This window comes from Melospiza melodia, chromosome 5 (assembly GCF_035770615.1).
Source record: "Melospiza melodia melodia isolate bMelMel2 chromosome 5, bMelMel2.pri, whole genome shotgun sequence".
NCBI classification, from domain to species: Eukaryota; Metazoa; Chordata; class Aves; order Passeriformes; family Passerellidae; genus Melospiza; species Melospiza melodia.
Window position 1 is genome coordinate 70,726,764 of NC_086198.1, and position 26,449 is coordinate 70,753,212.

Sequence of the window (26,449 nt, forward strand, 5' to 3'; positions counted from 1 at the left end):
GCAAATCTCTTTGAAAGTAAGCCCAAGTGCAAAGAGGGTACACTTCTGACTTCTTTATTTTACCATTAATACAGAAAATTACCTGTAGTTGTGTTTAGTTTTCAGCCACATCTCAAATATAATCTTTATTTTATTGAAGATCTGATCTTTTAAAATTGCATACTTGACTGTATACCTAATATACTTCTGCTGTAGTTTTTCTCAGGATTTCTTCTGAAGAGTATGTGTGCAGAAATTTACAATGAATATATTTTAGTAAAGTGGTGAAGTAATTCTAATTCAGTGCTTCATACAAGGTGTGTATCAGAACAAATCACAGGTGGATCTAGAAGTATTTCTTCATACTTAACAGCTACTTGTGTGGGGTATATTCATATAAATGTGTGCGGTATATGTATACAGTGAGGAGGTAATTCACTTGTTTTCATCTAACACATGGTGAAGAGCTTATAAATTTTTTATTGCTATTGGTCACTTACTAGATTATCTTTGTATCACATTTATGCATCTTCTGGAATTCAAGCACTTTAAAGGTTTTCTCAGACATAGTGTTAGTATGAGCTTTCATGTGACAGCTGAATCAATGTAATGGCTCAGTGCTGTGAACAGGAGATTGTACCCTTCCACCTGTGTAGTTGTCTTGCATATTGATTTTTGGTATTTCGGTTGCACATCTGTCTTTGGTGAGACTATTCTACTGCTAAACCAGAGGAAACCTCCCTTCCCTTTCAATACCAGTGGATAGGCAGCAAACTAGAATGCTGTGAGAAACAACCAACAGCAAATCTAGGAAGTGAATGTCAATAAACCTGCTGTTTGGACTTTGTTTTTCTGTTCTTTTGACTTTGTCCTGCAGATTGTATGGTGAAAAGTAAGAATAAAATCTCCAGTTTATTAAGGGAAAAGAAAACCTCGTTAAATTGGACAATACTTAGCTGCAAATATTCATTGAAATGTTATCTTCAGACTAATTCTTTGAAATAATGCAGATAAAATTTAGTGGGAAGATTGTAAATTAAGCAAACATCTCTTGACCTTGCCAATCTACAATTATTTTTAAGATAATTGTGAGAGGGACAAAATAAAGCTTTAAAGTTGAAGGAGAGGGGGAGAGACATGATACATGTGGGGGATGTGAAAAAACTTAACATAGACAGATAAACAAGTTTTCAGAAGATTTTACAAAAGCTGCTGAAGTCAACAAGATGTGGAGAAACTTGTTGCAAAAATATCTGCTACTGTAAAACTGTTCTATCTATGATATACTGGTAATAGAAGAACAAAAATATTCTTGAAATATTTTGCGTCTAAGGTGGCCACAGGCTTTAGAAGTGACATTTTGAGAGAGATAGAATAGTTTGGCATGTTGTTCCTGTTTCAAATTTTACTTGTATATGTCTTGCACGTAGCAGATTAAGTTTTAAAATCTGTTCTATCAATAATGTCTGTTAGTGATCCCAAGGTAGAGTATATAAAAGGCTGGATAGCATGTAAAATAAAAGTATCAGCTTATTTTTAAGGAGCTGTTTTCTTTGAAGTAAAAAACTGTTATCCTTTAAAACATTGAAATTGATCTATGGGCTAAAAAAAATCCCAACTAATATCCCCCTAATGCTCAAGAATATATTTGAAAGGTCTGTATAGTATTTACTAGCAGGATTCATTCAGCAGCTTCATGTGAAGATGCCACACTTGTGATACCAGCAATTCAGATTAAAGTTACAGAAAGGTTAGGATTAGAACATTGTGAAACAGTTTTTCAGTTATCACTTGAAAAAGAGGTCTGTGTTTCAAATGGAAAAGTTTTGGTTTGTAGGTGATCAGACTAGTCTTAATCTCCTTTAGGCATGTTTTTTCTGTTTCTAATGAAAATGTGAATTTTAAGTGGAAGAGTCGATATGATATTTTTCAATAATTGATATTTTTGATGACTGTTGGTAGTTTCTGTTGGCTGCATTTGTTAACTGTTTTATGTCTTTGTTTATAAACTTCTATGTTTCTAGTTGCTTTTGTTCTAAGCTCTTTGGTAACAGGATGGTTCTTACCCTGTGAGTTCTAATTTTATGTGTGTTCCTTTATTGTGTGGATCCAAACTGGGGGAAAAAGACTACTACTTCAACTACATCCTCTTTATCAAGGGCTACTTTGGAAAGCCTTTCCATTTTCAGTAAATGTCATTTTTCATGTCTCTAACTTAACACTGAATAGCTTTAGTTGCTCTTCAAGTAAGAGTATGTTCTCTCAGGTAGTGAATGCTACTGCAGAGTAGCTGTGATTTGGGAAGCAGTCTTAGTGACGTTGGCTGTTTCACTCGACACGCATCCCCTTGTTCTCCAGCCGAGTTCTAAAAGGTCCCTTCAAGCAAGGAACCACCCTCCCAGACAGGAGGATTCTTGACTCATGCTTGTACATTTTTGATGCTTGTATTTATTTATAAAAGAAAGAATTTGTGACGAGAAATCCAAATGCACTACTGTTTTGAGAAGACAAGTAAAACTTTCAGAAAGCCATGTCACTTTACCAATGGAACCTTCTCAAGAGATGTTTCTGTCTGCAGCAGTTTTTCATGACGTGCTCTGGATGTTCAGGACTTGGTGTATCCTCACTTAATGAGCTGTGCAATATGCCTTTGTAGGGTGATACTACATAAGTAATAACAGTTCTTTAGCTGATATCTGTAGTGCCAGGCATGTTGTGGGCCCTGATTTCTTGGGGTACTTTCAGTGCTCATTGACAAGACCAGTATGGCAATATAAGCTTCAGATACTCTTAACACCAGGATGCTGTTGCATGGTTGCATTAGACTGACTCAAAACTGTCTGGTGTCACTTGGCATCTTTAAAAATGCACTGATGTGAGCTTTGTCTCAGTTACTTTTTTGAGAGGATGACTTGCTGAAGGATGGATGTTTTAAATTTCAAAGTATTTTCTAAGTTAAAACAGGAAAACCAGTAATACATATAAAAGAAACTCAAAACTTGTATTAAAATATTGCATTTATCTAGTATGTTGTTTTCAGTTTATTAGTTAGTTTAAAACTGTTTTTTCTTTGTTGATTGGGGTTTCCATAAATTCTATTTCCATGGAAGGTGCTGTGCAGAGCAGAGTAGGTTAATTTACCCAGTTATTGAGGAAGTTAGATGTTTCTAGGTACATTGTATGTTTGGATAATTGACATGTTCATATCAGTTACTGGGAAAAATGTGCAGCATGCAAATGCTCTATCAATAGATAATAGACTGACAAATAGGGAGAGCCAGCTGAATGAACAGAAGAAGCTAAAGCACATTGTCCATGTTATGTGAGCATGTTTTTACCAGCTGATTTCAGCTGTTCGTTTTTCAGTCATTAGCAGGGCTTGCAGTGGGGTGACACCATGGCTGTGGTTGGATGTCTGTGCCCGATGCAGGTGTGTGGGTGCAGAGCTGCCTGCCGTGGTTCAGGTGGAGTGCTGGGCTGGGCAGCTGCTGGCACAGACTGGCTTCTAGTCCACCAGCTATGGCACTGTAAGGAACTCTGCGTCGTGAAATATTTGCAGAGCTTCCAGACAAACATGGCCTTGTAAAGTTTTAGTGTGTGTTAAGTGTTTAGTATCTAACTGTTGCATTTAGCCGCCCTTGGGTTTGTTACTAGTTCTGGTTCTCCCCCTTTCTGATTTTTGTGTTTATTTTGCTTTTCTTTAGTGTAACAGCATGCATGCTCAAGATAAAGGTTCAGAAAAGACACTCATATGAATTTTTATTTCTGATTTGCAAAAAAATATATGTTTTACCTTTTAATTACCTTTTTAAATCTTAAAAGCATCTCTATTTTTAACTTATGCTTCAGGTTCCTGCAAGAATATGTGTTTGACAGAGATTGGAGAGCTGCAAAATTCAGCATTAAAAATACTTGTTTAAATCCTGGTAACTAAAGCACTAAAGAAAGGTGCTGTAAATATTTTCTGGCTTTGGAGTAAAGAAATATGCCAGTTAAGTTCAACTGTGAAGAATGCCATATTAATGTAATGACTCCATTTATTTCTGATATTGGGTGGTGGAGATCCATATGCTCCTGCCCTGTGTAACAAACATCAGGAAAGGCAGGTTTAGGAGTTGAAACCTCAAGAGAAAATTGGCTGTCCATGCCTTGCCCCTTCTTGCTTTCCTTTTCCTGACTCTCAAGTACATCTGTCCAAGTCCTTATACTCTGTGTGCAGAGCTGCCTACATGGGGATTGAAGCTGTGGTGGAGTAAGTTGGTAGGCTGTGATTGTGAGGAGGTTTTACAGAGACCCCTGCAGCAGTTCCCTCTTTTCACTGTGCCCCTGCCCATCCTCTGCCTGCTGTTAAGTGCCCTGTGGCAGAGGTGGCTGACTGAGACGTGCATCTGCATCTGCAGGGCTCTCTGGTGTTTAATGTATGAGCAGGAGTGGACTGCAGTGACAGTGGCTCAGGAGCAAACACTCAGCTTTGCTTATGGCAGAGGGAGGAGAGCAGGAGTTCACCTCCAGGCGCAGGGCAAGCACACACACAAGGATCTGCAGCTGCTCTGTGAGTTTAGTGGTAATCTGCAGCCAAGAATATTTTCTGCCCAAGTACTATTGCCCTCGTGAGGCTTAATAGATTGCAGCTTCTGGGCTGAGTTTATCCCTATAGGTAGTGTTTTTTCTTTAACTTTTTCTTCTTTAAAGTTTTCCCAGATGAATCATAAGCTCTCCGTGTTCTTTTTCCGCCCCCCCGATGCTCTCTATAGGGATGGAATAACCGATCCTTGCATAATGTAAATACGATGTTTCCCGTAAAAGTGGCAGAGACATCCAGCAGCTTGGGAGGAACAACAAAAATAGAAACATAACTGATTTGTAGCAGTTGTCTTGAGGCCTTGTAGGGTAACAGAGTTAAGCCTTTCCTTACTCTATCCATTTAAACGCCCAGCAACTAAGCAGGGATTTTCTGTGTAGCTCTGTAACTGTTTCCAGGTTCCATTTAAAAAGTTGGTGAAAACTGAGGGCTGGTTTGCAGTGCATGGGTGTGTTTGTGCTGAAGCACTGTGAGGAGGCTGGCACGGTACAGAACTGGACAGATCAGACCTTAAGCAGTTATTTCAGGTTGTCTGACACTGAACCATCCTAATTGGGCTTTATACCTCTAAGTTTTATTGCAGTCATTGAAGATTGAAATTTAGCATCTAAGAAGGGAATAAATCTCAGAATTTTAATTGCAGGGCTGCTTGTGGTAATTGAGAAACTTGGATGTGTCAGACTTAAGAGATGTGATAGCAACTTTAGGCTTGGCTATCACTTTACCTGTCTCATTTTGTCTTGGCACGAGATGGGTTAAACATCATCTCAGAACAGCTTATTCTGGTTTTTGAAATGTTTCACCTTTTGATTTCTGATTTGCTTCCTTGTAGTCTTACAATGTTTGCTGATCTGGAAAGCTAGATTTTCAGGAAGGACTGGGTATCTGTTTACTATAAACTCTTACAAAATTAATAAGGCTGTTGTTATCTACCTTAAAAAGAATTTGAATTTTAATTATTTGATTACTCTTGAAGGTTGTGGGGGATTCTTTCCCTTTAATTTTTTTTTCCATTTACAGCAGACTTACTATTCAACCTAGATATTGTTAAGTTAATGAAAAGTTAAATATTAACTGCATCCTCTTTGATCCTACTCAAAGACTGTGTTCTGTGAGGAGGGTGTGCATGTGTATCTTCAGTGTTCTTCCAGAACTAGCTGGAAACTTGATCATTGGGGAATATTATTTGTAGTTCTGAATGTATTTTCTACTGGTCTTTATCATCCTGAAGATAAATGTAGTAGGGTTGAAAACTGTAAAGGAACTTACAGAAGCAAGGATAGCTGCATGTTTTTTGTGACTGGAAAGAATGCCTTTAGCTTTGGTTTTTAATTGAGTGTTAATGCCAGAATGCTTTGTTGAAAATAACCTAAATTATTTTGCAGAGAGATAAGTAGAAAAATCATATTCTGTTATCTTGGCCATGCCACTAGAAAAAAGCAAGAGTGCACTGGGGGTTTGAGGGAGGGAGGCAGAGTGTTCTCTAGAGTCCTAGAGAAATGAAGCTATTGTAGAACTGGGGAACAATGCTTCAAATGAGGGGAGGGGGAAAGGAAATGAAGCTAAAAATCTGTAATGCTCCCTGTGGAACACAAATTAATTACTTATAAAGTGTTATTTCTTTGCCATTTAAAAGCAAAGTTTTTAAAGTTAAATGTTGCTCTTTTAAGATAATAAATACAACAATGTCTTCAGTCATGGAACCCCTCTTACCTTTGCAGCCTGTAGAGGTGAAGCAAAACCAGCATTGTATGAATAATTTTTGTTGGCCTTGCGTGTCAGTGTTTGCCACAGGCAGATCTCTGGCAGGTACTGCAGCAGCAGCATTATGCATATGGCACTTGATGTACATTGTTCAGAGTGGTTGCCAGCAATGTGTCTGGGCATCTCCAAGAAAATGGCATGATGCTACTTGAATTAAAGCAAAGCTGTGCAAATAGCCTTTGCATACACATTTCTGGTAAATGTATTGATCCTAGTATGGATAATGATCCTTTCAGAAATATTTTTATTAAATGCCTAATGCTACAAATAAAGAAAAGTTCTGTTATCTGTACTATCTACAGTGCTAAAGTTTCTGATCTCTTAAATTACTTGGGTCCTCCAGCTATTAAAACACTCAAGGCAAATCTTGCCTGTCCTGTGACTGGGCTTACTGTACATGTATTGAAAATTCCATCTCAAAGGTATGTGTGGAAGTGCTGAATGGCCTTTGCTTGCACAGGTCAAGCGTGCTGTGGATGAATTGTCCCACAAATGCCGGTGCAATGCTTCCTGGAGCAGCTGGGCTTACAGTGTGTGAATCTTGTAATGTATCAGTCTGTTTCCAGCCTGGAGTCTGCTGACTTGGGTCACTGAAGCAGCTTGAGCAATTTGCTTCTGGCCATCCTCTTTACTGAGAGTTTTCCATATCAGAGCAGAAAGCATGGTGTGGACTGGGCACTTGGATGAATCATTTTAGTAGAGTACAAACAGCTTGTGTCTGCAGATTGAGCACTTCTGCTTTACTGCACCTACAGTCCAATTCTTGTCATGTTTTTTAACAGCTTACTGATACCAGTGTGCTTATTCATGCATACCTCACCTTGGCTCTTGAGAGTCTCAAAAATAGACTTTAGAGTAGTCTGCTCCCTTTAGAAGTGAAATTGATCCAGAATCAAAAGGTATACTGGGATCAGTATATAAACTGTGTATTTATTGGAATTGTTTAATGTTCAGCCTATTTATAAAACTATGCACAGATCCTCAATTTCATATTTTCTTTTTTGGATTTTTTTTCTTAATTGAACCAGCTCCAGATGAAAGCTATTTGCTTATATTTAAATGCAAGTGCTTTATTTTCCAGTTTATCTAAAATAGTAAAATATTAATCTTACGGAAGACTTTTTATAAGTACTCATACTGATAGGTATTTTTAGTGGTCATACTTGTTGCTCTCAGTTTTAGACACAGTGTACTTTCCAGAAGACTCTTTCATGTTCCTCTCTGAGAATCAGGAACTGGAAAAAAATATTTGTTGTAAATGACATTTTTCTAACACTGTTCTAGAAATATATGATGTTGATATCTTTGTTGGGCTCTTCTCAAAGAATTAGCCTTGTCTGTGCTTGTCCAAGATTCAGAAGCTTGTAATCCATAGTTTTTCTTTCCTGCTTTTAGTATTCTTGTTTTTATTAAAAATAAAAGGTTACATTTTAAACTTTGTAGTTTATACTGAAATCTTCTATTTATTCTAATATTTGGTAGGTTCTTTCATTAACTCATTTCAAAGGAAAACCAAAACCCAAGAAGTCTGGTATGGCAGACATTGTTATTTACACACCTTTGGTTACAAAGCAGTTAAATTGAGTTGTGAGGAAGAAGAATTGTTGGAGGGCTTGTGCACAGTTGTACAATGAGAACTCTTATGATGCTGATGGTATATGATAGGTCTAAGATACTGACAGACCCATTACTCCACTTGTGAAATGGACTTGTACTGATAATTTGGTTCTGCCTTTCTTGGGGGAAGGGAGGACTGTGAAAATACTTGGTGAAAGCCATTTTTAAGTCTAATAAATTAGTGATGTCCATCTAATGAAAGTTGCTGTGTCTGTTCATGTATGTATGAGAGCATACATATTCATGTAGTATTACAAGAACATCTTTCTTTTCATAATATTTTGGTTCCTAATATATATTCCTAGTCTTCAATGCATCTACTGAAATCTTTGGAAAGAGATGCTTATACTCTTGGTACATACAATTCTCATTTCTTAGGAATTGTTAATGGGCTAATATTTTTTCTGTTAATAATTTAAAATTGCAATTGCAAGTATCCTTGAGGAAACCCAATCTGTTGTGATCATGAGTTGATATTATGAATAAATAACAGTGCTGCAAAATCTCAGATGCTGTGATGAAAGGCTGAGTAACTTGCCTGGCCAAACACCTCAATACATAAATAAATGCAAATTTTGAAAAAGATTTCCTGATAATAATTTAATTTTGAAATGCTACTTTACAGAAATACTGACAACTTCTCTGTTTGTTGAAACTCTCTTCACAGGAATCCAGAAGGTGGAACATGGAGACCAGTAATTTTGTGGGGTTATTTTAGTGTATCTCTTGGAATTTCTGGGATGATTGTTTTTAATAAGTTTTTGGCACTGATAACTTAAAGAATAAAAGCTGAGGGGGGGTGGAAAGGGCAACTACAAAGAAGCCAAAGTGTATTTTTAAAAGTCATTATTTTTGAGGTGCTGAGAGAGTTGGCTCATGATTTTGGAATGCACACTGTTAACAAGGATTCCTTTGAAGAAGTCTCTGTAGCCCAGTGTTAAAGGCAGTCAGAGACCAACCATAATTAATAGTCTTTCAAATTAGTGGTGAAATTCATCAGCTGGCTCCAAAATCTGACCTTTATATTCTACCCATAACAAAATACAACCTCTGCTATGTCTTATTTAGTAAGAGGAAAAAGGAATGATTGGAGTGTAACTTTGAATGTATTCATAAAAGGAGTGACGAAAAGGAATATGATGTAATACTACCTACTACATGGGCAGTACTACCTGAAACAGCTTATGAGAGAAAGTTGGATGTGAAGTCCCAGAGAGTTATCCTGCGAATATATATTCTGCTGTAACCTGTTTGGGAAGAACAAAAGTACTATTTTGATATAGGTGGCAATTTACTATCTAATTACAGAAAAGTATTTTTTGCATGGGGAAATTTGGATTATTTTTAAACTATGAAAACTGAATGAGATTACTGGTCTCTCTTAATAAAAACTGTTCATCTCCTAAATGACAGCAGCTGTTGGTTGAACCAGCCTAGTGCAGTGAGAGGCTTGTCCCATTCTTTCTCCAGTGTCCTTCTACTGCTGTGTTAGACCTGTCACTCAGAACCACTTAGTTTTACATCAACTGGTTTGTGTTACCTCTTGGTTAGTGATAATTCTTTTGTCTATGTGGGGTGAGGGATATAGATTTAAAAAGCCCCAAACAAACAAAACCAAAACCACAAATAAACCCCAAACCTTAAAAGTATTTGATGTTCACTGTTCTTTAATCTTTCCTACAACTTCAGATATCTAATTTGTCTGAGGACAAAGGTGTTATTTCCTCCTCATGGCTTGTTTACTCCTAGTATGGGCAGCAGTTTTAAAACTGTGGATTTTTTAAAATGTCACTTTAAAACAGATTTAGTTAATCAGTGTTGGATTGCATCCCTAGGAACCCAGAACTGTAACTTCTAAGAGACTTTCCATTGTAGCGTTTGAGATGATACTGGACAGAGTAAACCATCAGAAATACCAAAATTATGTCAAGTCCTTTAGAAAACGCTAAGAAAAAAAAAACCAAACCAAACAAACCCCAGGTCAAGTCCTTTAAAAGACATTAAGGAAAACAACCACCACCAACCAAACTCCAGAGAGTTTGAATCATAGAAGGATTTGGGCTGGAAGGGGCCTTAAAGCTAGTCTAGTTGCAGCCTCCTGCAATAGCAGCACTACACCAGGTTGCTCAGAGCTTCATCCAGCCTGGCCTTGAACTCTTCTGGGGCTGGGACATCCAGAACTGCCACCGGCTGTAGCTCTTTTGCAGGCAGCCACCGTGGGAATACTTAGGGCCTTCCTGCCCTCCACCGCAATTGTTTTTCACATTTGTGATTTCCCATCCTCCGTACCGCCACCCCTCCTTTGATTTTGATGTTCTTTTAGTATGACGGCTTGATTGGCTTTTGGCACTGCGCAGAGCAACGCTGGGCGGTTTGTTTAATTCATCACGATTTTAACAGATCGGTTGGAAGTTTATTTAAAACTCGGAAAAGCACAAGCAGCCTTTTATAGCCCCTTGTGGTTGTAGTTGCGAGGAGTCGCTCCCTTCGGCTGCCAAGGGCTGGGGCGCTCGGTCGCTGTGCCCGTGTCGCTGGGAGCATCCCCCGGAGGCGGAACGGCCCCGGGGCGGGGCTCGGAGGGCTCGGTGCCGGCAGGAGCCGCCCCCCGGGCCCTGCGTCACGGCGGCACCGGCACCGGCGCGTCCCTCCCGCGGGTGCTGGCGGAGGCGGCGGCGCGGCCGGCGCCCGCTCCGCCCTGCCCGCACCATGCTCAGCCTGCAGGACTCCCTCTTCTTCGAGATCAGCATTAAGTCTCTGCTGAAATCCTGGAGCGGCAGTAGCAGTAAGTATGTCGCTGCATCCGCAATCACAGCAGTGTAGCAGATATCTTATCCCTTTTTAAATTTCTTTTTTGGGGATTTTTTTTCCTCTGTTTTTCTTTTCCCCCTTTTTTTGCATGTTGCCGTGTGAAATTGCCCTTTAAAAAACAGGATTTTAGTGGTCCTGTGTGCTGATGCAACTTGGCATAGCTAGTCTGAGAGCTATCTGCTTTGTAGTTCTCATGAAAGATTTTGTATGTATATATTTGTTTATTATTTTATTTTCTCAGACTGCAGTTATTTCAGTCTGATAAAGTTCTTTGCACCCTTTGCTGTCCAAGAGAAGTGACAGTAGATGCTCATCTCTGCGGAGTTACCGGATGCTGCTGATGTCTTAGTTCTGTCAAGCTCCAAATGCTCCTTTGGAGCTCAGTCACCCTTGGACAGTGTATTTTACAGGGGGGCATTGTTTTTTGTGCCTGAAACCTATTATTATGCCTACAAAAACTGCCCACTTTGATCTTCTAAATGTCCTGAAACGAGAGTTTCTCGGAGGATTCCTTGTCTGAAGTGAAGCAGCGAAGCAAGGATGCTGCTCTTGGTTCAGACAAGCCGTCTGTCCTCACGTCACCCCTTCACACACGCTTCAATGCAGGGTCTGGGCCCCGAGCTGCCTCGCACCGTGCCCAAGGCTCTGCTAACGTAAGCACAGCAACTTGATGACAGGATGCCAGGAGGTGACAAAGATGACGTAATTGCACGTCAGCTGAGCATTTCCTAGGTCTGAAGTTTCTTGTATATGTGAAAATGTAAAAAGTTAAGATCTGGAAGTAACCGGTATCTCAGCTTTATGTTTCGTTAATTGCTGCTTGAGACGTACTGGGATGCAGTTTCTACTTACCATACACTTCATCAAAATAGCTCCATTAGGATTTTTACCCCAATACAGTAGGATATATTCACCTGTCTTGTTTGAAGGTATTAGTAGCAAGTTATTTATTATACACTGTATTAATCAGTGCTGGGAGATGTGCAGATACTTTGTTTGTCCTAATAGCTCATTCAGACCTGATCTGCTTTTTGTATTAACTGCTATAATTTGTTTTAGACTGATAACTTCTAGACTATTGTCTTACAAGTTAAAGCAATTCATGTTTCAGAACAGGTTTTCCTTATAGGTTTTGCTTTTTAGTTTCTTTAATTTGTGTCTTGCAGATTAACAGTATTTGTTCCAAATTATACCTTGTAATTGTACTTGGTAGTTATTAACATGCTTGCTGCAACAGAGATAAGCAGAAGGATTTTTCCAGTATTTTATAGTAGAAGTTGAAAATATCTTATGAAAATGATTAAAAATCCTTAATGTTGATTCATGTATATTGTTTCCAAACTGAAGTAAATCGTAGGATACAATCAGTAACAATAAATTTAGTCTGCAACTAGATATATCATTGTATAGATAAGGAGATAAATTGCAGCTTCCAGACTAGATAATTGTCAGCTGTGACAAGACAGAGTAACAATATTAAGATAGAGAGTAATAATAATAAAAAGGTTGTCCGAGAAGCAGTTATATATGGTGCTATGTTTTCTCCTTTATGCCCTCTGTTATGTAAGCCCCACGGAGTAAGATCTTCCTGACTCCTTCATCAGGAAGTGGCACTTGGATCATCTACCAACAAACCAATTTTCTATGTGTGCTGGTGAGATAGCTGGGGTTTATTTCACTTTTCCCAGCATTGTCACCCCATTTGTGGGAATGGCTGTGATTCCAGCATAGCTGCACGTCCGCTCCGTGAGCGTGCGGGAGTCGCATTCTGATGGCGCTGTGCAGCCTGGCCGGGAGCAGAGCCCTCTGTGCAGCCTGTGCTGGCTCCAAGGGCTGTGATTCACATGCATACCTCAGTGAGCTGAGCTGAAGTGGGCAAGCCATTTGCTTTGTTCCTAAAACATTCTCTATTCAAGTGATGTACTATGTGCAGAGCAAGGAATTACACAATATTTACGTTTAGGATGAGCTTGGAAATTCAAGAAATATCCATATGCTAAGAAATTGCTTCAGAAAAGTTTTTGCTATGTTTTCATAAAATTTTTAGGTGCAAATGCTACTTTTTATGGTTTTTATCATAACTTTAAATTTTTACATGCTGAAGGATGTCAGAAAAGGAGTGGGTGTGCTAGCATGCATTTCCATGTGCATAAAAGTAAGCATCTGCAGGGAGTGTATAAGTGTGTAACAGAAAGGCAGTAAAGCTCCATGGGTCTGGTTAAGGGCTTGCTTAGCTGGCATAATGTTGCAGTGCTGGCTAAGGTTTTATTGTAGTTGATCTTTTTTCTTTCAGTAACAACAATGAAGTGACATTCATACGGCCTAGTTTCAGAATGCTATCTCTGTGCCAACAATTTCAGGCATTACTTCTTTTTAAATGGAGTCAGGAATGTTCTTTTCATCCAGCAGTGAAGTGAGGATGTTCTTGCTTAAGAACTGATTCCTTACTGAAGTTGTGAATGTAACTGGGAGCTTTATACTTGCTTGTCCTCAGGGCTGCTTGGCTCCTTAGTATTTAAGGAATCCTAGTTGTGATCATGTATCTCAGTGCTCTTGGATTCTGTTGTTTAGCCCATTGCAGTTTCAATGTGTGGTCTGTCTAGTGGTTCTTCTGAGTTCCTAAACTGTAGGAAAAATACTAATTTTGATTGTTGTTTATGTTGCTTGGTGTAAGAAAGCTCTTATATTTTGTCCACAAAAACCTTCATTTAAGGTTAAGGAGGTCTGGATGCCATGAGAATTGCTTTTAGTAATGCAGTATGTGGGTTCAAAAACCAAATGTGGTGCTGCTTACAGTGAAAAGCATTAAGTAATAAATACCTTACTGTAAGATATGACACAAGTTTTAATGAAAACTAGGCAAGTATTTCTGGGACTTACAGTCTGGACAGGAACAATGACTTTCCAGTAAGCACAAGTACAATCCATTATTGCTTTATTAAAAGCTTTTTTGTGTTTCCAATACATACTGTATTAGTAGTCATGTCCTGTTTGGAAATAAAGAATTATTTCTGGATTATTTTTTTTTAATAGGCTATATTGTCTTTCTTCAAGCTATCCCACAGCTTTCTGTTGCTGTGCTGCAGTTGTGCTGTATCTATCTGGTAAACAGAAGGGACTAAACAGAAGGGTACACCTTTCATGTGGGTGCTTCTGTGTCCTTGAATTTGTCCCTATCCTCTTCTGGATGAATCAGTTTTGGAGGTGCTTTGTGAGATTTTCCATTCCACCTTGCTCAGCTTGGTTCAGAAGTCATGCATATATCTCAAGAACTTATGCTGCTTAGGAGAACAAGGCTGCACTTTGAGAATGCCCCTGCCAAAGCTACACTGAGGTTGTTGCCCTTGGCTTCTTTTTGATAAAGGTTTGTGACAGGGATTTTCAAAGTTACTGAAACGTGTGAGCCTGGGAACAAAGTCCTGCCAGGAAAGCAAGCTGTATCTGCCTGGACAGCAGTTGGTTTGGAAATTGTTATAAAATCAGAAAGAAATGGAGCAGCTTTAAAAGCTCCAAATCATTGGAACTATGGCTGCCAGGTGCTGATGAGCACATGAAAACTGGGAAGCTGCCTGGCAGATACTTTTGAATCATTCTTTCTGTGGATGAAAAAAAGCACTTGGAGTTTGCTTTTTAAGATTCACTTATCATCTCATAGGATTAGTTTGAAGATTACTTCCTCCTTTACCAACCAAAAATGAACTCTTGGCTCTCAAGACGTTCTGCTCTGCTAATACAGTATTTAATGAAGTAGATGTAGTGGATTCATTTTTATCCTGTGACTGTTTGTTTGAAGACAGCAGTGAAGCTGTAATTTAAATAAGAAAAGTCACATTACAGTGCCATTATAGGAATGTATATGAAAGAGGACCATAGGAAGAATTCTGGGAAAACAAATGTTTTCTTCATGGTCTTATTCTTTAGGAGAAGATGGGTGAGGTAGAGTATACATGGGTCTGTGTGTGGCTTTTTAATAAAACCACAGATTTGCTGCTTCTGTGGCTATTTGCTAGTGATTTATACTTTTTAAAAGTAATAAAAGCACCAGTTTTTAACATACTGGAAGTTATTATTGTATGATAAATTTTATCTTGTTTCCCCATTAACTGTTAAAGAGCAAAGAAAAATAAAACTTGAGGAAAAAAATTGATCTGAGATGTTCCATGATTGCTTCTCTTTCAGACTGTGCTTTGGGCTAAGAGTTATTAGTGGCATGGCTGTGCTTTAGAGAATGAATGTTCATACAGCTTTTATATTCCAGTGGATAAACCAGTATTACTTCACAATGTAGAGAAGTCCTATTTTCATGAGATACTATTTTTGGTGCCTACTAAAACAATAATAGTTATTAAATAAGTACAGTATTAAGTAGGGTGTTAATTTCAGCATCCCAAACAATAATATGCTCAGTCTTTTTTTTTTGTTGGAAACTTTTTCTTTATTGTAACCCTGACTTCAAAGGATCACATCAGTTGGTAGTGTTGCCTTGTATGCTGAAACATGATAGGCACTTTCTAGAGAATGTAACAATTTTTCTTTATGATTATATCCTCAAAAACTGTTTTGACATGTTGCAAAGTGAAATTTTTAAATGAAATATGAATCCAAATGTATTGAGTTTTGGAAAAGCTACTAAATTCTGCTTTTTTGAAAAAAGCATCTACATCTAATTTGTGTTAGTAAATGTAGTTACAGGTCCCTGTACTACTCAAGAAGCAATTTATTTTCCTGTAGAAGGGACATATGATGACCTTTCCAAAGCCTTTAAGTTGTCATGGGAAAAGCAAGTTTCTGTCAGTAGTTAATTACCCAATACAGTGTGAATTTATCAATGTATTAATGTATTGTGGAGTGTGGCCTCCATATTTGGCTCTGTTTATGAACTTCTGTGGCCTTTGATGATGGTCTCTTGTGCAGTACATCGTGAGGTACATAATGAGTCATTGCAATTCCAGATATATTGTGTGTTGTGTGTTGGCATATTCATTAGCAGAAGTGCTGGTAACGTTCTGTATAGTAAAATTTGCTATGCAAAGAGAACATTGGGTGGGACTTTTTTTCCTCCTTCTTTCTTTGTTTCTGGGTATGTTTGGAACAACAAGGTCTATCAGTGGATGTAGGCTTGAAGAGGATAACAAGGCTGGAGTATAACATCCAAACTAGTCAAAGTCAAGTACCACCCTGAAGCTGAAGAGTACCCAGCACACATAAGTGAATGATGTCAAGGGAAGGAGGCTCCTGTAACAGAATGTTCAGGATCAGCTGCCTGGCAGTGAGAGGCTGCCTGCCTCTCTTGGTGGGCATGTATGGATGTCTCAGCTCAGCTGGATCCTTGAGTCTTGCTCTCCTGTCTTTTGCATAGAAGCCTTTTTATATTTGCTCATTTTTCTTCTGTGTGACTGAAGCTGGGGAGCGGGTTGGGTATTTGGGGGTTGGTCTAGCTTCCATTATTGCTAAGCATTCATACCTACTTGTATACTTTTTGCCTGCCTTACCTATTTGATGTCAGCAGTCTGTATTGTAACACCTTCCATGTAAGTTGGGCATTAGGGTGTGGATGCTCATTAGGGAAGTGCATGTATCCAGATTTTTACCAGTTGTAATTAGCTAAGGTTATGTGATGTTTTGTGCCCTACTTTGGACTTCTCTGCTCATAAAGATGGAAAGTATGGAACTGTTATTTAAAACAAAAATTTTTTGAGGATTGTTTTGTGTGAAGTTCTTTGTATTAATTTTTTAATAAAATACTTGTGTTGTAGGAAGTACATTACATGTTGAGATATGCATTATTTGTCTTCATCAGACATAGATATGCTAGAATGAGGTCCCCTTTGTGAAATTGTTTCTATGAAAGTGATAGACTTTCTACTAAACCCACAACTAGATTCTGTAATGATTCAAATTGCAGAAGAGAATGCTGTTGAAAGGAGAAAGTGCACCAAATGCAAATCACTCTGTCAGCTACTGTTGCTGGAATAAACTGCCTGCTCTGCATGGACTTCAGGAAAGCTCCAGATAAACCAATTGCAACAAGCCATATCAAATACCCCATTTCTGCTGACTGTTTTTTTTTTACACTCTAGGTCTGGTGCTTTTGTATTTGAAGGGGAAAGGTTTAGACATTAGGGGTTTAATAGCATTTAAGAGATAACTGACACAACGGCATTGATTTATTTGGAAAGGTGGTTGCCAATTTTTTTTGCTGTATTATATCCTGTGTACATGTAGTTAGAAGTTTTCCACTCTATAGAAGTAAATGTTCTTCCTCATTCCTATACAAAGAGTAATGATGCTGGTTAAAGGGAGCTGGTAAATTCTGTTAGGTACAGTGCAAAATAAAGGGTCTGTTTAAAGAGGAAAAGGCCATTCTAAATCAGAAAGGACACTCGGAACCTAAAGGAAACTGGGCCATGCTACTGTAAATAAGAATTAAGTTTTTGAGCTCTTAACATTCCCAGTTGCCTGTGTGAATGTCACAGGCAAAGGTTTATATTGGTAGGTCTGGTGGAAACTACATTTTGTGAGAGATTTCAGGGGAGTTTAATGAAACTTGATGTGTGTAATAGGCTACCAAGCTGCAATAACAGAAGAAAATAAAATATTGAGGCATAGACTTGCTTGAACTGCTTTTAACATTAGAATACTAATTATTGGAAAACTAGGTTACAGAAAGAAATAAACTTTTTATCATTGAGTTTGCTTTAATAACTCTCATTAGACAAATCCAGGCGTCTCTTATAGACTGATATAGAAGTACTTCAAATACAGTGATGGTCAAAAAGCTAGATGTGGAAAGTGTTTCAATGCAGTTACAGAATTACATGGTTTATGAGTCTTTAATTAATTTTCATCAGAATTTAAACTTGATGCCCTAAGTAGGTATAGTTATTAAAACAAGAAAAGTATGATGACATATTTTACTCCGATTAGAACAAATTCTTCTAATGAATAAGTATATATATATATTATATAATGCCTTCAAAGTAGTAATAGAACACAACAGGCATATGAAACATTTTCTTCATTCTTTGCCTTTTCTCATTCTTCTAAGAATTTGAAAATAAATAATTATTTATTATAAATAAATTTGAAAATCCAAAGGGAGTACTTTTTATCAGATATATGTAGACTCAGAAACAGACTGCTGAGAGTTTAAAAAACAACCATTTCAATCTTCAAAAATAACATTTTTAATTTAGAACATTAATATTTATAGGTTTCTTGCTCAAGAATCCATTTAAGTTCTAGAAGCAATTAATTTTATAAAGAGATCTTAGGAAAGTATGGGATGTATAAATAACTCCTGTGCTTCTGCCTATCAGGCACAGCTGGCATGTGATTTGGGGATATTTTCAACTATATTTTTTAAAGTTTTCTTTGCAGACAACTGGTACAGACAAGAATAGTGGTCTAGAAAGATACATGAATGCCTTAAGCCCTTGCCAATCAATGCTAGCTAATTATTGAAAGAACTGTTACATTCACAGTGAGTGCTATCAAAGCAGTGTAAGTAGCTCTGGGGGTTGTTCATTTTCTTCCTTCTGCTTTTTTTGTTCATCATCCCTGTTTGCTGCCTTTATTCATGCTGCTGAACTAGAAGATCTTCAGGTTAGGAAAGTGATGTTTGTGAGGGTGCCAGGGTCAGTGGTCAGTAACAGCTCAGCAGCTCTTAGTGAAGCCCATGTTGGGCTTAGAGAATCGTGCGTCTGACATCCCAGTGGAAACCTGCCTCCTTTTTCTCTCCAACATCTTGCTTTGTGCTGGCTGTCAGCAGGACACAGCAGCTGGGCCAAATATCACCAGATTTTTACTGTTCTTTCAGCTACAAATGAGGTCTTGTCCTGAAAAGAGAGGCTGGCAACTGGCACTTCGTTTTTATGACAGCAAAGTGAAGAAAGAAAGAAGCAGAGCCAGGTGTACTGAGGTTTGACTGAGAAGTTCAAAGGTTTTTTTAGTAGCTGTTTGAACTCTGTGTCCAGACAGCCATGATAGACTAAGCCGGGGATATTAAGGTGGAATCCTACATTGTTCTGCATGTAGGGGTATTTTCATCTTTTAATCTCTCTTCAGAAAGTAACTGGGTAGGAAAAAAGGAAAGAGAGTCCCCAAAACCTAGAAATAACCCAGCAGAAGTGCATGGATTGCAAAAATTTTGCAGTCTTTTTGTCTTACTTTTTTTCTTCTTAAATAATGATTTAAAAAACCCCAAAAGAGTACTTCAAGTCAGAGTTTTTCTTCTTAAATAATGATTTAAAAAACCCCAAAAGAGTACTTCAAGTCAGAGTTTTTCTTCTGTGGGAAAAATTAGAAGTGTATCACTGATTCTGAAAGAACTATCTTAAGAAAACTATGGACAAACCCCAAGTTTCCCAAATATGGCAAAAGGTGGCCAAAAGGAAAGTGATTCCGCTGTTAGAAGTTTTCCTAGTATCTATCAGTGTAGTATTGTTTAAAGGCTAATTTGAATAATTTTTACTTATGTATTTATTTTTAATTTACAGTTCATGCCTATCTTTTATGCCCACATGCCCCCTTTAGACATTGCTGTAATTGGAAAACTGGAGTGCTCATTTTGGGGAAGACAAGGAAAAACAAGAACGTAATGTGTTTAATCAGACAGGGGAGAGGATGGCAGGACAGCTGGGAGGTCCTCGGTGTTGGTTCTATATTATTTGAAGTAAACCTGTAGGATTTCACTATCTAAAATGTAGTAAAGGATGTGAATTTATGCTACCACTGAGCACAAAAACATTTTGAAGCATATTGAAGCTGAAGTTCAGCATCACTAAGAGTCAATCTTGGTGTGCCAAAATGGTGTCTTGCTGTAGATTCAAGTCTTAAAAAAAATTAGTATGCACTGCACTTCTCACTCTGAAAACCTGAAGTGAGGCAGTACTGTGTCCTCCGTTAACTTTAATTTAGATACTGTTTTTTTAACATATGTTCTTGCACATTTCTAGTTTTTCCTCAAGCTTTTGTATGTCTTTCTTGCGTGCTTACTTCTGCTGAGACCATCTACCCAATGGTGCTGAGAAAAACGATGTTAAGTCCTTGAGAATGTTTGCAGTTTTAAGACTGAGGTGACCAGGACTGACTGCCAGAAGGCAATTGTGAGTATCAGACAGTTTTAGCAATTTGGGACTGAGAGAGGTGAAAGAGACCCATGAGGTGCAGATGTGCCATCCTGACATGATTAAAACATCTTGGTGGTTTATGGTGGTGTTAATATGTGAGCATGCAGACTTAGATCCCACATCCCGAAAGAAAAGGATGAGCGATGAGCTCTGGATGTGAAACTGGCATTTCCAGGTCACTGGCCAAGAGTGTAGCTGGGCAGAGGCCAGAGCTTGTTATCGTTTCATGGTTTGCCTTTGGTCTCCTTCCAGGTGGCAGGGCTGGAGCGCTCCCCGCTTTGAGGCCCTAAGCCCCCAGCATGCCCAAACTGCACCTCTGCTTCTGTTCCCCCCAGAAGCTGGTCAGTTGTTCATCTCACCTGTGTTTTATTAGTGGACAGTGATTATTGAGGTCATGTTTTATTAGAATAGATACAGAATTTGTCTGTGTAACCTCAATATAGTGAGGAAGCTTGAGTTCCAAAACCTTGATCAGAGAGTCAAGGTTAAGTGGAAATAACTAGGCAATGTATAATATCAGTTCTGTTAATAGTATACATGAGCAAGAATGAAGAAAGAATTGCTCCATTTTAAAAATAATGCTGCCAATATATTTATATATTGCAGCTTAGGAGATGGCAGCATTGACTACCTCTCTGTAGTAATTCTGGTTGGAAATTTAAGTGACCTATAATTTTTTTTTCTTTATTATGTAGCAGTAGTAAGCAGCCCTACAGAATATCAGACCATTATTTGTTTTGTGATATCCTCTGCTAGGAAATGTCACCCTCTCTGCCTAAAGAGAGATGAACATTGAAGAATTTTTAAAGCAGAAACATAATAGTTTCATATAATTTTTCCTGCATATTCCTCATTTTTATATTTCTCATGAACTGTGTAGTCATCTAAATATCGTGCAAGTACTGCCGTCATTATTGGCCAGCCATAGCTGCTGTCAGCACATGCAGTTAGATACTTAGTTCCTTTTCAAGCCCCAAAACATGGCAGTATTTGAATGACTTGCAGATCTGAATGTAGCTATGACACAGTTTTCTCATCTCCTTAACAGGCTGCACTCTCTGAAATATGGATTGATGTATAAACATGTTTTTATCCCTGTCCATCAGCTTGTAGGCCAGTGTATCTCTTTCTTTTCTGATAGACTGGGGATATTTTCTGTGTCTTCCTACACAAGTACAAAACCCACTATTTAATTTTTACCACAACACAGTGTAGGAAATGCTGTTGCAACATTGTATAAACTGTGTAGCAGGTGTAAATGTGGTATCTTGTAAGAGGGAAAGCAGATATTATTTAAAATGAACTGAGGGGAGCAAAGTGAATGAGTCCAAGATGACCACCAAGCACTGGGACGGGGGGGTGCTCAACGTCCAGCAAAAAGGCACCACAATGCTTGTGTCAAGCTATTACATCTGTAATCTATGGCCATGGTGTGGGAGCCAGGAATGTCAGGTGTGTCATTCTCCATGTGTCCTGGGCTCCTTTTCAGTTGGCACCAGATTTTGGAGCAGTGTTTTTGAAGTTGTCACTGTTTAGTGTGCCCATCCTGTCACACTCTGTGAGTCATTACGTGATTCTTTGTCTCCAGCTCTGGGCGTGTGGTGAAACTGCAGGTGGGTGCAGGGGGATCTCTGTACCCACTCAGGCAGGTGTTGTTCATGCAGGCCATGCTGAAAGCACCAGTCCCCTGGTGCCTCCACAGCCAGAACCTCCCATTCATATCAGCCTCAGCCTCTCAGGTACAGTTCTCTGCAATGCTTTTTAGAGCTTAAACGAGTGTATTGAAACCAGATAAAGTTCTTATTGCAGAGAGAGCAAACTACTTTTTGAAGTAAATTATTAGAATCAGATAAAAACATAAAAAGAAAGTTGAGGGAGTTAGGAGAAAAAAGTTTTTTTTTTTTCCTTGTGATGCCAGTACACGCAGCTCAAATCTTTTAAATGACCAATTTAGCCGTGTATTTTGGAGTTCCATGGACAAGCATATGACAACCTATTTTTACTTCAGATGTGACTAGTCTCCTCCCATGAAACTGACAAAGAAGCTGGTAACTCTGAAACCTTGGTGTGTTTGTGGTGGCTAAGAATAGCACGGCACTGAGCATTGTCTCCATATAGAAGTCCAGTGTGAGTGCTGGCTGTGTGCTTGCTGGGTGGGGTTTTTTTGCCAGGTTTGTGCTATGCCCTTATGCTTCGTCTGAGGACTTAAAGCCCTGAAGGCAGTCATCTGCTTCCCTAAGGAATTGCACAACTTGGGATTCTTCCTAATTTAGTTTACTTTTATTTGCAGTAAGCATAGATAAATTTAGTCAGAAAGACTGATTAGAAATACAAGTGTCTCATGCTTTTTCTTAAAAAAAAAAGCTAACTAGGGTCTCATGTGAACTCAGCACTATCTTTTGCTGTTAAAGACTTTAAAAGCCCTGAGAAACCCCAAAAAACAATACCCACACTAGCACACACATGCAAAGCAAATTTGGATAAGTATCCTAGTGAACAATCCTGAGTTTTCTATATATTTGTTAATTTTCATATTCATAAAACTTTTCCCCCAAGAAAATAATTGTCCCAGACTGTCAATAAATAAAGCAGCTGACGCTGCTGTTTTTCTGTAGAGTTTGAGGAATGGACTTGACTCAGAAGAGCACATTTGATAAACAGGAAAAACTAACAATTAACTACACCTATTTAAAAACAGAGCTTACAACAGCATTATAAGATGTGTTTATGCCTTCACAAGGAAATTTTTGTTGTAGTTGAAAATACTCAGTCTCTCCTATGTGCTGATAACTCTTTGGTAATATCTACTGGGAACTGAAACTCATTGGAGTTGAATTTTCAGAAGAGCTGATCCCCTGAGTGCAGGGCAGAAAATTTCATTCAGGGAAATTATCAGGGTTTTTTTACAGTTAAATTTAGGTAGTTACCTGGATGTGAAAAGAAAAAGGGGGTTGTTTTTTTATTCCTCAGCAAAATTACTAAGAATATGCTTTTGAAAATGTTGGTTTCACTTTTTCTGTTTTTCTTCCTATGACATGTTTGTGTTAAATGTGGCAGATTGAGTTAGTCTAGTATATTTTCCTTTTCAGCTCATATGTTCATATGGAGGATTACCAAGCAAAACTGACAGAATCAGAGCGTGGAACAGTTGTTCTTTTCTGAAATTGATATTTAATGCATGAGACACTTTTTGTCCCTGATTTGTGTATGCTTGAGCATATTCCAATGCTGGATTGTATTTGTTTATTTATTCTCTCCTTTGCTTTTTTAATCCTTGTGTATATATACCTAACTCTTCAATTTTCAGAACATACCTTGGTATCAGAAATACTATTACAGTATTTCTGAGTACATCACTAGACTGTTATTTACAAAGAAGTGAAGGTGCTCTCTAAGAGGACCCAGGCTGGGCTAATGTATTGGTTTGGGGTTTTTTTGTTTGTTTGTTTGTTTGTTTGTTTGTTTTTAATGATATATTATTTGAAGTTCTTGGTTACCTTATAACTGACATTCCACAGTCCTTTTCTGAAATAATCTTTTAGAGCAAAACTGCCAGCATTCATTACTTTCTTGCATTTACTCAGGAAAGGTATCAATTTGACACTAATGAGGATAATTGAGGATAATGAGCATAATGAGGATAATGAGGAAGAGTTTTTTCCTCTTTGAACTGGGAGCTGGAATTGCCCTCTTCTCAAAAGGAAAGAATAAGCAGGCAGTGAAGTGAGAGAAGGTTAAACAAACTACCTTGGCTGTGCTCTGCAAGAGACCTCTTTGCAAAAGCTGCTGGCTTTTGACACAATCTTATTTGGAAATAAGATTAAGCATAAATTTGTTGAGTATTTTGACATTGTTTTTTCTTCAAATACAGTGGACCAATAGAGTTTTTTATATCCTTAAGTCTGCAAACTGAGGATGTGAAGTTTTATTTTTCCAGAGAGCTGTGGATTAGGAAAGATGAGATAAAGTATTTAAGTTTCTGTTTGCTAGTTAACAAAGGCATACCTGTGGTCACTTTGTTACAGAATGCACTTTTTGTATGTGGTGTATACCCATCTTTTAGTGCATTGAAAGGAAATAAAACATCACCACGTTTGCAGTGACAATTGTCAGTGTCTGTGCAGCCTGTATTTATGTGTGTTCCTTTGCTGCTATATCCTTGCCTTAGTTTTAGATTTAAATGTTACTTCTTAAAACTTTAGATTTAGTTCATGTAGTTAGCCTACCATGGAAGTGAATTCTTTATTCAGAGCAGGTTCACTCTCATCATTGCTGTGGAAATGGGTGTTTTCTTAACTTACAGATCAGTGTGTAAGGAAATCTGGAATAAACACTTGTGAATAAAATTCTCTTTCCTTCTCTTCCTACTCTTTCACTCCACAGGCCTGATTAGTGTATCTTTCACTGCTGCCTTTGCTTCTCTTCTGCTTTTTAGTTTAACATAATTTAGCCAAGCATTGATTTAATTTTATTGCCTTTGCTAGCTCAGCTTAACACAGGATTCAGAGCATTAGTGTGTTTCCAGCCTGGTGCAGCCTTCAATTTGATGGCAAAAATGAGTTTCTCTCCTAGCAGTAAGAGAAAGCAGTAAGTTCTGTTCTCTGCCCCACTTCCCTCACCCCACGGGCTGTGCAGGGCACAGTTTCTGTGCCAGTCAGAAAGGTCATGAGTGCTTGCAGATTTACCAGTGTGCCCTTCCCTGTTGCTTGAAAAGTTGACCATCAGTATCTGGCTCTCGAATGGGAGGGAGAGGGAATAATGAGAAACCAAACTGCCATCAGCAAACTTAAATTTGCTCTGTAGGAGTCTGCATCCCCCTTGGAAATTCCTTCTAAATAATAAAAAACTCCAGGAGACTGAACTGAAGGAGAAATAATACTGATGAGTTATGGCCTCTCAGCCATTGCATGAATGCACAAACCATTTAAAAGCATGGTAACTGACTGGTATGCTGGTGACCCTGAACTTACAAGCCCCCATGAAAAGCAGGGAATAGTACTGGCTTAGACTTAGTGGGGACTCGGTTTACGTTTTCCAGATGGATCAGAAGAAGTAACAGAACAAGCCAATACTAAACAATTCTGTCTGTGCTCTCCATATTCAGTGGGAAGTTGATGTCTTTGTCCCAGTTGCAGAAATAAAGTTAAATAAAAAATAAGCATCAGATACTGCCCTTTAAAATTAATACTGGAAGCTTTTTTTTTTTGGCAAGTTAATCATACTGGAATAAATTGCTTCTGTGTTTGCATCGTTAATGAAAGTATGACTTGCAATGCTGTAGAAGCCTAATGCTAATGAGGATAGGAAGTAAAGAAACAAGTTTAGGGATTTTTTTATACTTATGTGGTTATTCTTTTGAGGGAACACAGAACTTGTAAATGAGTGAGTGTTGATAGTTCTATATGTTCATTTGTTAAAGTTCAGTGTTTTGAAGGAAGCTGAGATAGCAGGGTGGATACATACATTCTTCGCTTGTGCTGTGCTAAGTAGTTTCACAGTTCAGGGCATGTTTGGTCTTCACAAGGTCTACTGGGAAAGGAGACTGAAGGTACCAGATGTGTGCCTGGGGTGGTATTGTTTCGCTGAGAAGTTTGCAACTTGATTACAGAACTGTTTTTGAGCAGAAATTACTGTATTAAAGTCTAGCTTGCTTTATTATTTGTGCACCTTAAAATTGCATTGAAAGCAGTTGTATTAAATGTCAGGACACTAAGAGTATTTCTGAAAACTACTGTTGGGAATTTAACTTACAGCCCTGAATCTTTGCATTCCTGCCATTATTCTGCTTCCAAATGTGATGGATTATGTTTAGATTATGGACAGATGAGACTTATCCTTTACATTCTTTGAAGCTGATCTTGCATGAGAGCAGCTTTCTGACAGTGAAACAAAGTATGTTAAATAAATTAGTAGTTTGGAAGTATGCTATTAATTAAGTCTCACTTCTTTCTAAATAAAGATTGCTGTGAAATTCAAAAATATTATTTTTAATTAAAGTACTTTATTTGAAGAGGTTTTCTATTCTGGCTGTTGTTCTAGAAAAGGAATTACATAAACTATATTTTTAATGATCTGACACTTTAATGGCCAGGATATCCTGATGGCATGCCGTAATCAAGAGTGACTGGGCAGGACTTGAGACAATTGAGTTCAAACTGATTTCCTCTTCCCCCTCTAGTTTTTGTGTTCTATCACATTGTTTTCCACTGTGTATGGTTTGCTCTTTTGGCATCTTGTGCTATCAAAATTATTTTTTAATTTTTTTTTTCCTGTCTGATAATAATCTACATGCATGGTCTACCATACAAGGCTCTGTAAAATGAGTCACAAAATGAGTTCTACTTCTTGCATATGTCTAGAAATTTCAGCCAGTATTTCCCATCTATTCCTAGCTGTTGTGTTGTTGAGGATTTTTAAAAATGTATGTAAATTAATCTTACATTCATTTTAGTTATTTAAAAAAATAGTTTTTAATTTTAAATTTCTTGTTTGCCGTGGTAGTTGCTTCTGCTATAGATGGCACAGTCTGTCCTGCTGTCTGACACTACATTAGAATTATACAGCACTA

At 38.1% G+C, this 26,449-nt stretch overlaps 1 protein-coding gene across 11 annotated transcripts in view; it reads left to right on the forward strand.

Moving 5' to 3' along the window:
* FRYL (FRY like transcription coactivator) overlaps nt 1-26,449 on the forward strand; it is a 162,803-nt gene that overhangs the window by 31,829 nt on the left and 104,525 nt on the right. For 8 of the 11 annotated variants that reach the window (XM_063157307.1, XM_063157309.1, XM_063157308.1 and 5 more), the window contains exon 1: nt 10,633-10,724. The exons of the other annotated variants lie outside the window; for them this stretch is intronic. In XM_063157307.1, the coding sequence (XP_063013377.1) occupies nt 10,649-10,724 (76 nt within the window). In that variant the 5' untranslated portion in view covers nt 10,633-10,648. Of the gene's footprint in view, nt 1-10,632; nt 10,725-26,449 lie in introns of those variants that run through there. 11 annotated transcript variants of the gene reach the window in all.